The following is a 17406-nucleotide window of genomic DNA, read 5'->3' as shown; positions in this document are numbered from 1 at the left end:
AGGAAGCAATATCCGACCTACTGGTCTTGCAAGCCTCAAAGAACCCAGACCGTTTCAGTTGCCCGGGTGGGTTAGGGTTAGGGTTAGTAGTTACTGTCCAGTTCACACACAGTTCATACTCACGTTTTGTAGTCTGCAATACGCATTCTGGACAATGTCTATAATATTCGATGTAGGCTTATTTTATATTAACGTCGTTTCATAGACACACTACCATTTGCGTACACATTGTGTAGACTACTACACAGGCAACAGTAGTGCATTTGGAAACAAACTAAATTAACTGTTGGTGCATAATGATATTCGTGCTTCTGGTAAGCGCGGTATAGGCTACCTACACACTGGAGGAAACAGCCTACGTAGTAGGCGAAGCTAGGACTATCTTTTTTTCCGAGCCACTTGTAATTGCCGTTGATTTAAAACCCGCACAAAAGCAAATGATCATGTCAGAATACATCCGTTTCTTTAGTCACGGCTAGTTCACACACCTCCCAGCCATCCTATACCTACGATAGTCCCCTTTAAGAACGCACCATTGCGGCCACTAACATGATACGGTAGGATACCGTAAGTGTTTGTTAACCAAGTCATCTGACCCTGTCTGTGTATATACTGACACTGGGAGAGGAGAATGTAAATATAATATAGGCACTTACATGAATAAATAAATAATCAAATGAGTCAGTGGAATTGAACAATACATTTTCTCGAGCATCTCTCCAATAGCTACTCCTGTAGGTTGCTCGCGCCAGCGTCAGAGTTGGTGACCGCCAGAGGGGGAAAGGAGCGCAGCTACTGTCGACAGAGGAGAAGGGCAAAGCATCTCATTTGGACTCCTCATCCTGAAAAAGGTCCGGAGTGTAGATTATAGCCTAGTTCACGAGCAGCCGGGCTCACGTCGCGTCATTACTGAAAAACCGTTATTTAGATAGCACTGCATTCCACCCGTGCTTGTCTTTTCTCGTGTATTCCGTTGACTAAGGTGAGGAAGCAATTGGCCGTCTATCCAATGCCAGGCTACTGCTAGAAGGAATAGCCTAGATTTGAATTGAGGTTGAAGACTTTACCCAAACCATTCTGACGTGTTATAAAGCGCCACACTGTCGTAAGAATCTAATCTAGTTTTTTGTTATTGCTGTGGGGTGATAAAATAGATTTCACGGCTAGCGTAGTGTTACGTAAGAGTCGCTAGCTTTATCCAAGGTGCTGAACTGAACGGAAGCCTAGCTTACTAAGGGACACGACGAATATTGGCCATCTTGCGTAAGTCTGTCCATGTGAACGCACACATATGTAATGTAATGATTTGAAACAGAAACAATTGCTCTTTATTTGTATTATTCAAATTGTGCTATTTGTCGCCAGTCCAGAAGGTCATAGGCCTACCCGTGAGGGAGAGGACTGCACCGGAATTTGGTGATACACATTTTCCGTGTCGAAAGCGGTTTCGGATAATTTTTTTATCGACCTGGTGAACGTAATTCCTGAGGTGGTCTACTATACGGGGAGAAAATGTCGGGGCAGACGCTCACAGATCGCATTGCCGCTGCGCAATACCAGCTGACGGGATCAGACATGGCTCGTGCCGTCTGCAAAGCCACCACTCACGAGGTGATGGCGCCGAAGAAGAAGCACCTTGAGTGTGAGTAGCCTGAGCATGAGCCCATTACTGTGGTTCTGGACATGATGGCAACACACCCAGTTTAAATTGAGCATTGCATGCACACATGCACGAGAAGGAACATACACAATTTGTCACAAATTGAGTATTAATGTATCACCATCCACAAAATTCATGGCCTGCAGATATATCTGGCCAGTGCTGATGTTTATTCACCTTGCTGTTCTTACCCAGTGTGAGGGGAGGTATGCCAGCATTGATGTTTCCTTGGAGATGACCCCAGTGCTGACCTCTCTTCTTCACAGTGATTGAAGCAGTTGTCATGAATCAAGACTGACACATACATGGGACCTGTTCCAACACATTTTACACCAAACACACTCTTTTTACCTTACCTGTGCCTTGCAGGACATTCAACCGGTGTGAATACCTTTCTGTATGTTTTGCATTTTATTATCTCAAAATAATCTTCCCATCTTCCCTAGATTAGTTTAGTGATTGTGGTAAGGACTAGGGTTAGGGACTTAGACATTCCCTAAAATAATCGGTCTAACATCAGGTCAGGGTAGTTTAAGACCACAGAGACCAGCATACCTAGCAACTTCAGGTCTGTATTATTCAGGGGTGTGTTATTAAAATGTTAGACCTCACAGTGCAATGCTGGCATGTATGAAGACAGGAACAGCCACATGAAGTTGTTAATCACTATCACCCAGGCATCCATCAGACTAAAGCAGGCGATGGCCGAGTCAGGGTATGGATGAGCCTGTGTGTGTCTGCAGAGCCAGGACTCAGACCGAGTGATCCACTCTCCTGATGAATAATGCAGTTATCAGCCCAATGACTTGCATGCATTATTTACACAGCCAAAGGTGACAATGCCGAGGCTAGTATAAGGACTGCAGTGGGTGGTGTCCATGCAGGGTTAGGGTTAGCCCTAACAGGACTGAGTCTACTGTGCACTGCTAGGAACCTCTCCATGGGACATCATGTTAGCCCTGACACATACCGGTCTACTTCAGGGACATCATGTTAGCCCTGAAACATACCGGCCTACTTCAGGGACATCATGTTAGCCCAGAAACATTCAGGGACATCATGTTAGCCCTGAAACATACCGGTCTATTTCAGGGACATCATGTTAGCCCTGAAACATACTGGTCTACTTCAGGGACATCATGTTAGCCCAGAAATATTCAGGGACATCATGTTAGCCCTGAAACATACCGGCCTACTTCAGGGACATGACAGCACCTTCATGTGCGCCCCACCCCCCAGCATATTTGTCTTGTGGACACTGGACACGGCTACTAACCTTAACCCTGTATGGCTGCAGGTTCATTCTAGAAGCTCTCCTGACTACTGGGGATTACTGTAAGACTCTTTATTTAGACCAGTCAATCCTTGTTACACACACACACATACACACACGCACACGTACAAACAAAAGGCCTTAATCAATATAAATGTGTGTATTTAAAAGTGCTCTTTGGGTACCGTACTACATGTGTATTGTGTAGGTGTGAGTGTGTACTGTGTAGGTGTGAGTGTGTGTGTATAAAATGGGATGGATTCTGTCGACCTGGAAATTGAGAGAGGGAGTGTGTGTGGACTTCGCTGCATAGATGTGCATAGATGTGCATAGATGTGCATAGATGTGCATAGATGTGCATAGATGTGCATAGATGTGCATAGATGTGCATAGATGTGCATAGATGTTGAGTTCAACTCCTACCAATTGGTGGCAGAGGTTATGTAACAGCCTTTTAGTCATTTTCTGTGGTGCAAGTATGTGGTTGTAAGTGTGGTTGTATGGTTGTGATTGTCAGTATGGGTGTGTGTTTTGTGTATGGTTGTGTGCAGATATCTGTAGTGTGTCTGTGTAGCATGCTAACTGCAGTTAGCTGTAGTGTGTCTATGTAGCATTCTAACTGCAGCTAGCTGTAGTGTGTCAGTGTAGCATGCTAACTGCAGTTAGCTGTAGTGTGTCTGTGTAGCATGTTAACTGCAGTTAGCTGTAGTGTGTCTGTGTGTGCACACTGTATGTTTAATTGCATGCATGTCCGCCGCACCACACCAGACCCCCTCAACAGTGATTAGCATTAATCTGTTGACTTTTTGTGTCAGGTCTGTCTCTCCATGCCATGTGGGAGATGAGGATGACATGGCATTATTTCTGTGTGTTTGTGTGGCCTTGGATCTTCTGTGTGTGTGTGTGTGTGTGTGTGTGTGTGGGAGGATGTGTGAGGAATCTGTCTCATTAGACTTGCTTCAGGACTAAGTGTGGGGGAGGGGGGCTGGGTTGGTGTACGTCTGTGCAGAATGGTGTTTGTGTGGGTGTGTATGCGAAGGTAAGTGTGGGATGATGTGTGATCCCAGAGGTTCCCACCCTAACCCACCCTAACCCTAACCGCTGCAGTATGTTGGGGTTCAGCCCGTTCCAGTCATTTCCATGGATCTTCTCTGGAACACGTACTGACCTGCGCTAGCGATGAACAGCAACATAACAGCTCTTTCTCCTGATGCAGATCTGATCTCCGCCACCAACGCCACAAATGTCAACATCCCTCAGATGGCCGACACGCTGTTTGAAAGGGCCACCAACGCCAGCTGGGTCGTGGTCTTCAAGGCCCTCGTCACTACTCACCACATGTGTGTCCATGGCAACGAGGTCAGTAGGCCCGAGGGTGGTTCAGGAGGGCAGAGTATGTTAAGGGGACTAGGCAGAACAGGGGTTCATGTTAAGGGGACTAGGCAGAGGAAGGGTTCATGTTAAGGGGACTAGGCAGAGGAAGGGTTCATGTTAAGGGGACTAGGCAGAGGAAGGGTTCATGTTATTCTCTCTAAGCCACTTGAGTATGAGTAACCAGAGTAAGTTTCATGCATGTGGCACTTTCCGAGTCAGAGTTAGCAGGGGGTGCATTTCTTGGGTGAGAGAGAACCAGAGATGGGAAGTAACGAAGTACAGATACTCCGTACTTGTAATTTTCTGGTATCAGTTCTTAATTTAATTTACTTACTTAATTTAGCACAGCCATGCTAGGTAAACATAAAATGGTTTCCGGATACTTTGATAAAAGTAGTAGCTTGAGGTGTTTCTTAGGTGTATTTCCTGTAACAGAGAATCCTGTGCTTCCATCTTGAGGTCTTGACGTCATTTGTAGAATCAGATGTTATTTGAAGTGGAGTAAATGTGTAAGTTTGACTGCCTCCATGAGTATCATCAGAGTATTCTGAGGTTTCTTTGGTAAAAGGAGCTTACATGTTAGGCTTTGCTTTAAACTAGACCTACTTTTCAATCTGACAGAGAAGGTTGTAGAGTTGTCATTAGTCCCAAGAGTGCTCTGGTTAGGGTAAGAGTTAGGCTGCTCTGTCCATGGTGCTGAAAGCTGCTTCCCTGACAAGACCTGAGGACCTCCCTCCCTCCTCGCCTCCCTATCCTCCCTCCTCCCTCTCCCTCCCTTATTCTAATGTGTGTTGTGTGTGTTTGTGTGTTCCTCAGAGGTTTATCCAGTACCTGGCATCCAGAACAGCACTGTTCAACCTCAGCAACTTTATCGACAAAACTGGCTCTCACGGTAAGGATGGGACTGAGGTGCTCTTTTTCTCTCTTGTCTCTCTCTGTCTCTATCTCTCTGTCTCTCTCCCTTTCTCTCTGTTTCTGTTTGTCTGTCTCCCTTTATCTCTCTCTCTCTCTCTCTCTCTCTCTGAGTGTTACCTCATAACTGTACAAGCAGAGAAGACGGAAGAGAAAGTAGGGCTATCTGGGAGGAGAGAGAGGAAATCACTGATCTGATAATCATATGAAGGACCGTGCCAAACATCCAGCAGTTACCATGTAGACATGGAATACACAGATGTCTCCTCTTCTACCCCCTCTCTGTTCCCCTTCCCCTCCCCATTTATCAGGCAAGGCTGCATGTCTCAATATTGGAATACCCTGGACCAGTAGTACCAGGCTAGCACAGCTAGCTCTGATGGACCAGTAGTACCAGGCTAGCACAGCTAGCTCTGATGGACCAGTAGTACCAGGCTAGCACAGCTAGCTCTGATGGACCAGTAGTACCAGGCTAGCACAGCTAGCTCTGATGGACCAGTAGTACCAGGCTAGCACAGCTAGCTCTGATGGACCAGTAGTACCAGGCTAGCACAGCTAGCTCTGATGGACCAGTAGTACCAGGCTAGCACAGCTAGCTCTGATGGACCAGTAGTACCAGGCTAGCACAGCTAGCTCTGATGGACCAGTAGTACCAGGCTAGCACAACTAGCTCTGATGGACCAGTAGTACCAGGCTAGCACAGCTAGCTCTGATGGACCAGTAGTACCAGGCTAGCACAGCTAGCTCTGATGGACCAGTAGTACCAGGCTAGCACAGCTAGCTCTGATGGACCAGTAGTACCAGGCTAGCACAGCTAGCTCTGATGGACCAGTAGTACCAGGCTAGCACAGCTAGCTCTGATGGACCAGTAGTACCAGGCTAGCACAACTAGCTCTGATGGACCAGTAGTACCAGGCTAGCACAACTAGCTCTCCCAAGGAGCACCAGCATCAGATGCTTCAATAAAATCAATAACTAACAGATCAGTCTTTAGATAAAAGATATTAGTATTGTAGCACTTGTACTGAGACAATTTGTGTCCTGATGAAATTATGTTTTTACTAAAAGGTCACAGAGAGGAGAGAATGCAGTTATCTCACATGTACAGTTGTAGACGGTGACTGTGTGGATGGCATTTTGTCCCCGTTTGTAGGATATGATATGTCTACCTTCATCAGACGATACGGCCGCTACCTGAATGAGAAGGCCTTCGCCTATCGCCAGATGGCTTTCGACTTCACCAAGGTCAAGAAAGGGTATGTCAGTCATCCCATAGTAGCCAGTAAAAGAGCATCATATGAGGTTGTCTCCACAGCCCTCGCTGTGGTTGGGGTTAGAGGTCACCAGGATCTACATAACCTTGACCCTCTACCTAACTCTGACCCTTTACCTAACTGATTTGTGTACGTAATTTTCTGTCTACCTCTGCCCAAAAACTTTCCAGTCCCTGGATAGTATATTGCTGCAATATAGGTGTAATATTGCACATCCCTTAATTGGCCTGTGCTATTTCTTTTTTACATCTCTCTTAAAAAATAAAAATAAAACATAATTACAAAAAATAACATGTTTTTATTATAATGAAAGAAAAAGGGTTATTAATGGCCTGCAGTGGAAGTCATAAATTAAACATAATTTAGGAATAACTACCTTTTATCTTGTGCCAGTGCACCCTTATGTGTCATAATTATCTGTAGTCCGTTGTTAGTATAACCCAGCCTAGTCCTAATCTGTGAGTGAGAACCTGCTGTGTCCTCAGCGCTGACGGGGTGATGAGGACCATGACTCCTGAGAAACTCCTGAAGGGCATGCCCATCCTGCAGGCCCAGATCGACACGCTGCTGGAGTTTGATGTGAGTTTCATCTGCACTGGCTCAACGTGGAACTCACCTGGACACTTGGATGAACTCAATACAGACCCTTGCTGAGAACACTCTCTCTCTTCCTCTATAAACATAGTTCTCTCTCTTCTCTCTCTTTCTTACATTTACATTACATTTAGTCCTTTAGCAGACTCTCTTATCCAGAGCGACTTACAGTAAGTACAGGGACATTCCCCCCAAGGCAAGTAGGGTGAAGTGCCTTGCCCAAGGACACAACGTCATTTGGCATGGCCGGGAATCGAACCGGTAACCTTCCGATTAATAGCCCGATTCCCTAACCGCTCAGCCATCTGACCCCCCTTACTTCCTCTATAAACAGTTCTCTCTCTCTTCCTCTATAAACATAGTTCTCTCTCCCTCTTCCTCTATAAACATAGTTCTCTCTTTTCCTCTATTAACATAGTCAGTGTTTCCCACAGAATGTGATTATATTTGTGGCGGTAGGCAGGGGCGGAGCCAGATGTTGTAAAAATGTGTCTCAGCCCAAACCTATGTTATAACTGCTCCTAAACTTTTCCATTTGGTACAGATAAAGCTATGCTCTAGGGCTGCAACAACGAATCGATGAAACCGATTAAAATCGATTATTAAAAGCGTTGGCAACGAATTTCATTATCGATTCGTTGTGTCGCGCGATTATTACGCCACTCAATAAGTCAAGGAGATGTTGGAGTATTTAAAAAAAAAGTTTAGTTGAGCACGGAGCGGAGGTAGAGGAAAGGCCATCGGAGAGACGCTGTTGAGTAACGTTGTTCTGAAACACTGGCGGAGGCAGAGAAATCAGTACGACCCAAGTCATCCAAGGTGTGGGAGCATTTCACACTAAATACATTGAAAAAGTGTGTTAACCCTCGTGCTGCCTTCGGGTCACATGACCCAAAGGTTCATAACGAACCATCGTTGTGTTTACCCAATTTTACCCAATACAAAAACAAATTAAAATAATTTTCTTTTAACCTTTGCAATGTGGGGGGTCTGAGACAGCCTAGCTGTTAAAAGAAAATGCTTCACTTTGTCTTTGTATGCGGTAAATTTGTCGCAATACGACGGTGGGTCACAATGACTGATGGGTCAGAATGACCCGAAGATAACACAAGGGTTAATTGACCGAGGTGAAATATTCGACATTTGTCTCACAATCGGAAGACGCTACTTTGCAGCATCGTGTTAGGGACCGGGTGAAAACTACCAATACCATTTTGAAAAATGTAGACTTTTATAATATTTTTAGGAATATAAAACCTCAAACAGACACCAGAGTATCTTAACAATGTCTGGTATACGTCCACAGCCTTTACTTTTTCAATGAAGTTTCAAATAAAATGATAGAAAATCACTCTTTGAAAATAGCTTAAAGATCCTGTAAAGTGGACCTGGAAACGAGTTTTAAGTTTGCCACACCACAGAATAATGTGTTATTAACTACCCATCCAAATTCGAATGAAAAAATAACACCGACAAGTATGTTAAATTAGGCTTTGAAATCGTGAAAAAATCAGCAGTCTTCTCTGCTTGAGACTGGGGGGGCGTGTCGCCTGAAGGAGCTGAAGCTCCGCCCCTCGCTGCCTAGTGCCTACCTCCGACCCAGATAATGGACGCTATGTCAAGCCGAACAAAACCGTATAGAATTAGAATGTATTTGTTCAATGAGTGAAACATACAGATGCATATAAATTAAATGTTCCCCTGAGCTGTAACAGTAAAAATGGACACCAGAGACAGCAGACAGTGAGCTCTCCAACTAGGCTACTTCTAACACATTAGCTACCATTTCACCAAAATACCATAATTCTACACCGAGTAGCCTAATATCAATTTAGCGGTTTGCACTAACTCATAGCAGAGATACCTCTGTAAATGTTATATAGTATAATTATAACAAGCACACAGAACTGAGTGATGAACTGCTGGCGGCGGTGGATGATCCAGGTGCGACCGGAGGATGAACGGCCGGAGGGGCGATGCTCGGTATGGCTCCGCGCTGCAAGAGAAGCCGTGTGTTGGTGAACCCCGTCTGTCTCTGGTCCATGTTAAAACTGTCTGCCGTGAAATGGTCAGTGCAGAGGCGGCTGTTGGAGTTTATCCGAAGCTTTCCATGAGCGTGGCTCTTCACAAAATCTATTCACCTATTATTCCTTTCGTTATCAATAGGGAACTTAAATGGCGTTGCAGCGCAGCTGGAGTTCTTGCATCCAGGAAAGATGCAGTTGCGGGTGGTGGGAGACATCCTGAAGCTAGCTAGCTAGCTGATGTAGGCTACAATAACAGTACAGCAGGAGGAGCCATTCAGTGATCTGACGTAGATAGGGCGAAATGACGTAGATAGGGCATTTTTTGGCTCCGCCCATTAAAACCTGATCTGAAAACGGAAGAGAAGCTGTTCTTCGGTTTAACTCCACATTTCAGTGTGACAAAGTTTTAGCGCTTTGCACATGCTTTCAGGAACTAATTTCACACGTATATAATGTACTTAGAAGCAAAACATGGAATTTACTTTACAGGATCTTTAATCCTCGCAAATCTTAACTTTTTTCAAAATGGTGTCAAAAAATCTTAAATATACACCAGATTATTCTAATAAAGTCTGGCCTACTTCCACAACCTTTCAATTTTCAATAAAGTTTTAAACAAAACTCAAATAAATTGCTCATCTTGGAAAATAGCATTAAATCCACGCTAATATTAATAACTTTTTCTAAATTTTGTGCCTGTTTGTGCACATTCTGAAGATTTTTTGCACTGTGAATTTGCACTGTCAGTTTTATTTTTGAATAAAGGGTTGGAAATTAATGCTTTTTTTTTCTTCTTTTTTAATCCGATTCATCGATTAATCGAAAAAAGAATCGACAGATTAATCGATTATTAATATAATCGTTAGTTGCAGCCCTACTATGCTCCAACTGATGTTTGATCAACATTTATTTTCTTTGCACATTCTTTTCTTTATCAGCAAACACCGTCAAACACTGAAAAACTGAAGTCAAAAACATACAACATATCCGTCTGTCACCAAAACAATTAATCCACATAAACATCCATACAAAATAAAACACAAACATACCGTGTGCGCATGACCACACATTTAGGAGTTGTTAGTCTATTTTCAGTCTATTTTCTTGTTATTTTCGATGAGCGTGTTCCTCCGTGCCTTTGCGTTCTTTGCAGCATCCGGAAGCACATGAGCCGTCTTACCAATGAAGCACGTGATCTATATGCATTGCAATACTCTTTAACCAATAGGCGTTAGAAGCGCAACACAGAACTTACAATCATTACTCAGTGACATTACAAACTCAAAATAACACTATTTATAGTGTTATTTATACTATTTTATACTATTTATTTTATAACTATGAAAGAAAAACATTGTTGCGGCAGCTACATATGTCCTAGTATCGGTTTGATGTGAGTGTAGATAGGGTACACAAGTAATGCAACAAGTAAAAATGTTTGCATTCTCATTCATCCTCATTCTCTGAGGGAAAAGGTTGTTTGTCCCGCGCTTTGATTCAGAGCGTGCACGGAGAGAGAGGGTGTAGTCCATTAGAGAGAGAGACAGAGAGAGAGAGAGAGAGAGAGAGAGACAGAGAGAGACAGAGAACGCGGGTGGGGCAAGAAGGGGCTGAGCTCATCAATGTGTTTTAATGAAAAACATATTTTTTTTACTGTTCAACATGGCAAAACAAGTAAATACATTTGTGGAGGTCAATTTTTAATTGTGGCGGGCCGCCATAAAATATATATATTTATATTATATATAATAAATCAATGTCTGGGAAACACTCCTAGCTCTCTCTCTCTGTTGTGCCCTCAGGTCCATCCCAAGGAGCTTAACAACGGCATCATCAACGCAGCGTTCCTGCTGCTCTTCAAGGACCTGGTGAAGCTCTTTGCCTCCTACAATGACGGTGTCATCAACCTGCTGGGTGAGCTACCCTTCCACTGTCGCCCTTCAGGGTCCTTCAGCACCCTCCTCAACAGTGGGAGCAGATCCAAAGCCACATTCAAATCCTGCATGCAGAAAGTACAGCAAAACATCAAGGAGCAGAAGTGCACAGTTCTAACAGTATTTTGGTGGTCATAGTTACGGAAGGACTATTGACCAAGCATAGTGAACAATTTTGAACCGTGAACACAGTGAACTAACCCAACAATTATGTGGGTGCAGTCTCTTACAAGACAGTACAGCAAGATCTCAAACACAGCATGCAGAGAGGACAAATTTGCTGGTATCACATGCAGTAACGTAGTGCACCGGGTACAAACAGCTGCTTAGGCCTACACCAGGTACAAACAGCTGCTTAGGCCTACACCAGGTACAAACAGCTGCTTAGGCCTACACCAGGTACAAACAGCTGCTTAGGCCTACACCAGGTACAAACAGCTGCTTAGGCCTACACCAGGTACAAACAGCTGCTTAGGCCTACACCAGGTACAAACAGCTGCTTAAGCCTACACCAGGTACAAACAGCTGCTTAGGCCTACAGAAGGTACAAACAGCTGCTTAAGCCTACACCAGGTACAAACAGCTGCTTAGGCCTACACCAGGTACAAACAGCTGCTTAAGCCTACACCAGGTACAAACAGCTGCTTAGGCCTACACCAGGTACAAACAGCTGCTTAAGCCTACAGAAGGTACAAACAGCTGCTTAGGCCTACAGAAGGTACAAACAGCTGCTTAGGCCTACAGAAGGTACAAACAGCTGCTTAAGCCTACACCAGGTACAAACAGCTGCTTAGGCCTACAGAAGGTACAAACAGCTGCTTAGGCCTACAGAAGGTACAAACAGCTGCTTAAGCCTACACCAGGTACAAACAGCTGCTTAAGCCTACACCAGGTACAAACAGCTGCTTAGGCCTACACCAGGTACAAACAGCTGCTTAAGCCTACACCAGGTACAAACAGCTGCTTAAGCCTACAGAAGGTACAAACAGCTGCTTAGGCCTACACCAGGTACAAACAGCTGCTTAGGCCTACAGAAGGTACAAACAGCTGCTTAGGCCTACAGAAGGTACAAACAGCTGCTTAAGCCTACACCAGGTACAAACAGCTGCTTAGGCCTACAGAAGGTACAAACAGCTGCTTAGGCCTACAGAAGGTACAAACAGCTGCTTAGGCCTACAGAAGGTACAAACAGCTGCTTAGGCCTACACCAGGTACAAACAGCTGCTTAGGCCTACAGAAGGTACAAACAGCTGCTTAGGCCTACAGAAGGTACAAACAGCTGCTTAAGCCTACACCAGGTACAAACAGCTGCTTAGGCCTACAGAAGGTACAAACAGCTGCTTAGGCCTACAGAAGGTACAAACAGCTGCTTAGGCCTACACCAGGTACAAACAGCTGCTTAGGCCTACAGAAGGTACAAACAGCTGCTTAGGCCTACACCAGGTACAAACAGCTGCTTAGGCCTACAGAAGGTACAAACAGCTGCTTAGGCCTACAGAAGGTACAAACAGCTGCTTAGGCCTACACCAGGTACAAACAGCTGCTTAGGCCTACAGAAGGTACAAACAGCTGCTTAGGCCTACAGAAGGTACAAACAGCTGCTTAAGCCTACACCAGGTACAAACAGCTGCTTAGGCCTACACCAGGTACAAACAGCTGCTTAGGCCTACACCAGGTACAAACAGCTGCTTAGGCCTACAGAAGGTACAAACAGCTGCTTAAGCCTACACCAGGTACAAACAGCTGCTTAGGCCTACAGAAGGTACAAACAGCTGCTTAGGCCTACAGAAGGTACAAACAGCTGCTTAAGCCTACACCAGGTACAAACAGCTGCTTAAGCCTACACCAGGTACAAACAGCTGCTTAAGCCTACACCAGGTACAAACAGCTGCTTAAGCCTACACCAGGTACAAACAGCTGCTTAGGCCTACAGAAGGTACAAACAGCTGCTTAAGCCTACACCAGGTACAAACAGCTGCTTAGGCCTACACCAGGTACAAATAGCTGCTTAAGCCTACACCAGGTACAAACAGCTGCTTAGGCCTACACCAGGTACAAACAGCTGCTTAAGCCTACACCAGGTACAAACAGCTGCTTAAGCCTACACCAGGTACAAACAGCTGCTTAAGCCTACACCAGGTACAAACAGCTGCTTAGGCCTACACCAGGTACAAACAGCTGCTTAAGCCTACACCAGGTACAAACAGCTGCTTAAGCCTACACCAGGTACAAACAGCTGCTTAAGCCTACACCAGGTACAAACAGCTGCTTAAGCCTACACCAGGTACAAACAGCTGCTTAAGCCTACACCAGGTACAAACAGCTGCTTAAGCCTACACCAGGTACAAACAGCTGCTTAAGCCTACACCAGGTACAAACAGCTGCTTAGGCCTACAGAAGGTACAAACAGCTGCTTAAGCCTACACCAGGTACAAACAGCTGCTTAAGCCTACAGAAGGTACAAACAGCTGCTTAGGCCTACAGAAGGTACAAACAGCTGCTTAGGCCTACAGAAGGTACAAACAGCTGCTTAAGCCTACACCAGCCCAGGTCCTAAACAGCATGTTCAAGCTGAGGATGGATTTGATGGTCCAGTTTGATGTGTGGTGTGATTATAGCTATAGATCATAGTTATTGATAGTATTTATAGATAAAAGAGTACTGTGATTATAGTTAGAGTGGTGTGAGTATAGTTGCATATTATAGGTATAGTGGTGTGTAGCTATGCAGTAGTTACAGACTAACACCTTAACCAAACCCTAACCTAAACCCTTTACAGAGAAGTACTTCAAAATGAAGAAGAGTGACTGCAAGGAGGCTCTGGAGATCTACAAGAGGTTCCTGACCAGAGTGACCAAGATCGGAGAATTCCTGAAGCTCGCTGAGGTAACGTGTAATATCAAGCTGGGCCTGAGTTGAAACAATTGTAAGATATGTGTATTTTTGTTGTATTAATTCTCCCCTTTGATTTTTGCTCTTGTAGACTGTTGGAGTTGAGAAAAATGACATTCCTGACATCAACTATGTGAGTGGACATGCTGCTGTAGGGTCATGTGACCTGTCTGTTTCCTCTGTGATGGAAAATGACTTGTTTTAACCATGTTTTTAGATAATAAGTCATATGTTGAGAATGGATAAAGACAACCCGAACACACACAGATAGGTTTGATCCATCCTAACCTTCCATACCCGCCAGTGTCTCCACCCTGGTGTGGTGGTGGACCTAGCGGACTCTGATGATGAGGACTGTCCCTTTAAGCCTCTTGAGGACCCGGTAACCATAGAGATGTGTGGTGGCCTGGCAGAGTGCCTGTTTGGAGGATGAGTCTTTGGCATGCTCAATTATGTTACTAGTTTGCTGTAGCAGGTTGATATTGTGCTGTGTGACTGTGTGTGTGATCCTTAAAGATCCTGTAAAGTGGAATTGAAAATGAGTTTTAAGCTCATCACACCACAGAAGAATGTCTTGTTAAGCAGCCATCCAAATTCGAATGAAAAAACCCCACAGACAAGTATGTTAAATTAGGCTTTGAAATCGTGAGAAAATCAGAAGTCTCTGCTTGAGACTGGGGGGGCATGTCTCCTGAAGGAGCTGAAGCTCCGCCCCCTCGAAATTATTGAATTTAGCAGGATCTTTAATTCATTTAACCCTTCGCTGGCCTGTGGTTTGCGGTGGTGCTGTGTTATGAAATTGTGTCAACATGCAGTGGTTAGGGTGTCATACCCTAGACCCTAGACTCTAACCCTGTGCTGCTCTCTCTCTTGACTCTAACCCTGTGCTGCTCTCTGTCATGACTCTAACCCTGTGCTGCTCTCTCTCATGACTCTAACCCTGTGCTGCTCTCTCTCATGACTCTAACCCTGTGCAGCTCTCTCTCATGACTCTAAACCTGTGCAGCTCTCTCTCATGACTCTAACCCTGTGCTGCTCTCTCATGACTAACCCTGTGCTGCTCTCTCTCATGACTCTAACCCTGTGCTGCTCTCTCATGACTCTAACCCTGTTCTGCTCTCTCATGACTAACCCTGTGCTGCTCTGTCTGATGACTAACCCTGTGCTGCTCTCTCATGACTTTAACCCTTTGCTGCTCTCTCATGACTCTAACTCTGTGCTGCTCTCTCATGACTCTAACCCTGTGCAGCTCTCTCTCATGACTCTAACCCTGTGCTGCTCTCTCATGACTCTAACCCTGTGCTGCTCTCTCATGACTCTAACCCTGTGCTGCTTTCTCTCATGACTCTAACCCTGTGCAGCTCTCTCTCATGACTCTAACCCTGTGCAGCTCTCTCTCATGACTCTAACCCTGTGCTGCTCTCTCTCATGACTCTAAACCTGTGCAGCTCTCTCATGACTCTAACCCTGTGCTGCTCTCTCATGACTCTAACCCTGTGCTGCTCTCTCTTATGACTCTAACCCTGTGCTGCTCTCTCATGACTCTAACCCTGTGCTGCTCTCTCTTATGACTCTAACCCTGTGCTGCTCTCTCATGACTCTAACCCTGTGCTGCTCTCTCATGACTAACCCTGTGCTGCTCTCTCTTATGACTCTAACCCTGCGCTGCTCTCTCTCAGGCTCCCAGCAGCATCCTGGACTCTCTGGAGACGCATATGAACAGCCTGGAGGACCAGAAGGGAGGAAAGAAGGGGTAAGAAAACCACACCAGGCCAGATTAGGAACATCCAGATTAGACCACACCAGGCCAGATTAGGAACATCCAGATTAGACCACACCAGGCCAGATTAGGCACATCCAGATTAGACCACACCGCGCCAGATTAGACACATCCAGATTAGACCACACCAGGCCAGATTGGATGCATCCAGATTAGACCACATCAAGACAGATTAGACCAGTCCAGATTAGAAGAGAGCAGACAAAATTAGACCATGTCAGACTAGAATTGACCAGATTAGATCAGACCAAATCAAACCAGACTACACCAGATTAGGCCAGACCAGAGTGATATGGATTATAGCAGGCAATTTTAGAATTCACACTCCATTTTGTCTAATTAATAACATATTTTTTCATAAAGAATTGCTGTGTTAACTGAGACATACATCAGAGATGCTGAAATGTCTTTAGTGAGGCTGTGATCATGGTGTGCTGATCTGAGATCTGCATTAGTGAGGCTGCGATCCTGGTGTGCTGATCTAAGATCTGCATTAGTGAGGCTGCAATCATGGTGTGCTGATCTGATATCTGCATTAGAGCCTTTTGCCTGCTACACCCTAGTCATTACTAGTAATAAACACATTCACACACTCCCCCTGATACAACCAGAACTACTAGTAGTAGAGACACCCTCTCTGCTGTTGTCCCAGGCAGACCCAGCACTACCAAACATACACAATTAGTTGTTTTGTTCCTAAGTTTTTCTTTAACCCTCCCTCTTTATTCCTTTGTGGTTGTCATTTGGGATCCCAGTGATGGGTGAGCATACATGGTTTACCTCAGGTGCAGTGGTAGATGTAGCATGGTTTACCTCAGGTGCAGTGGTAGATGTAGCATGGTTTACCTCAGGTGCAGTGGTAGATGTAGCATGGTTTACCTCAGGTGCAGTGGTAGATGTAGCATGGTTTACCTCAGGTGCAGTGGTAGATGTAGCATGGTTTACCTCAGGTGCAGTGGTAGATGTAGCATGGTTTACCTCAGGTGCAGTGGTAGATGTAGCAGGTTTCCATGACCCTGGATGGGAAGTCACATGTCAACCATGTGAAGAGCTGTGTGTGATTGAAGCTGTGAAGATGTGACCACAGACATACAGACACATAACGCTGGTTCATGTTTATACAAACATGTAGCCTGGCATCGCCAGACCAATTCGCATATGCGTATTAGTCTGGAACTTTTCAGTTAATATTTGATTTCCCATTGGTGCTATCAACAGGAGCAGACCAAATTGCATCTGGGCGCAACTGGATCACAACCAATCAAAGCAATGAAACGTGTGATGTAGCGCTGACCGACAGAAAATGCTAACAGATTACACCGGCAAACATCTTTCTTATCAACAAAAGATCCAATTGTTTGTTCTTCTTTTAGAGAAAATATACCCTCCAGTCATTTACTGGGTGAGAATTATTTGCTGGATCAGACCTGTTCACTAGAATAAATAATACTGACATGATGCTCACATCTGCATTACATGTATGTGGTACACATGTAAATGTGTGATATGAATGTGACAACATGTAAAACACATGTAATTTTTATGTCATGTCATCACACAAAACTTGATGTTCCAGAACACGAGCGCATGGTATCTAGGCTAACCCTAATCCCTGCTAACCCTAATATGGTAGTGGTAGGTGATACAATATTGTTACTGTTTGAAGGTGTTATTATATCTAGCTGT

General features: G+C 44.8%; 1 protein-coding gene across 8 annotated transcripts in view; it reads left to right on the top strand.

Moving 5' to 3' along the window:
• Positions 1 to 1004: 1004 nt before the first annotated feature.
• Positions 1005 to 17406, top strand: part of snap91b (synaptosome associated protein 91b) — a 39818-nt gene continuing 23416 nt past the window's right edge. For all 8 annotated transcript variants that reach the window (XM_062468205.1, XM_062468204.1, XM_062468203.1 and 5 more), the window contains exons 1-10: positions 1005 to 1263; positions 1366 to 1642; positions 4150 to 4292; positions 5124 to 5199; positions 6373 to 6475; positions 6979 to 7072; positions 10917 to 11028; positions 13828 to 13934; positions 14032 to 14073; positions 15620 to 15693. In XM_062468205.1, the coding sequence (XP_062324189.1) occupies positions 1513 to 1642; positions 4150 to 4292; positions 5124 to 5199; positions 6373 to 6475; positions 6979 to 7072; positions 10917 to 11028; positions 13828 to 13934; positions 14032 to 14073; positions 15620 to 15693 (881 nt within the window). In that variant the 5' untranslated portion in view covers positions 1005 to 1263; positions 1366 to 1512. The remainder of the gene's footprint in view (positions 1264 to 1365; positions 1643 to 4149; positions 4293 to 5123; positions 5200 to 6372; positions 6476 to 6978; positions 7073 to 10916; positions 11029 to 13827; positions 13935 to 14031; positions 14074 to 15619; positions 15694 to 17406) is intronic.

This window comes from Osmerus eperlanus, chromosome 8, assembly GCF_963692335.1.
Source record: "Osmerus eperlanus chromosome 8, fOsmEpe2.1, whole genome shotgun sequence".
Taxonomy (NCBI): Eukaryota; Metazoa; Chordata; class Actinopteri; order Osmeriformes; family Osmeridae; genus Osmerus; species Osmerus eperlanus.
This window is presented reverse-complemented; position numbering and strand designations above follow the sequence as displayed.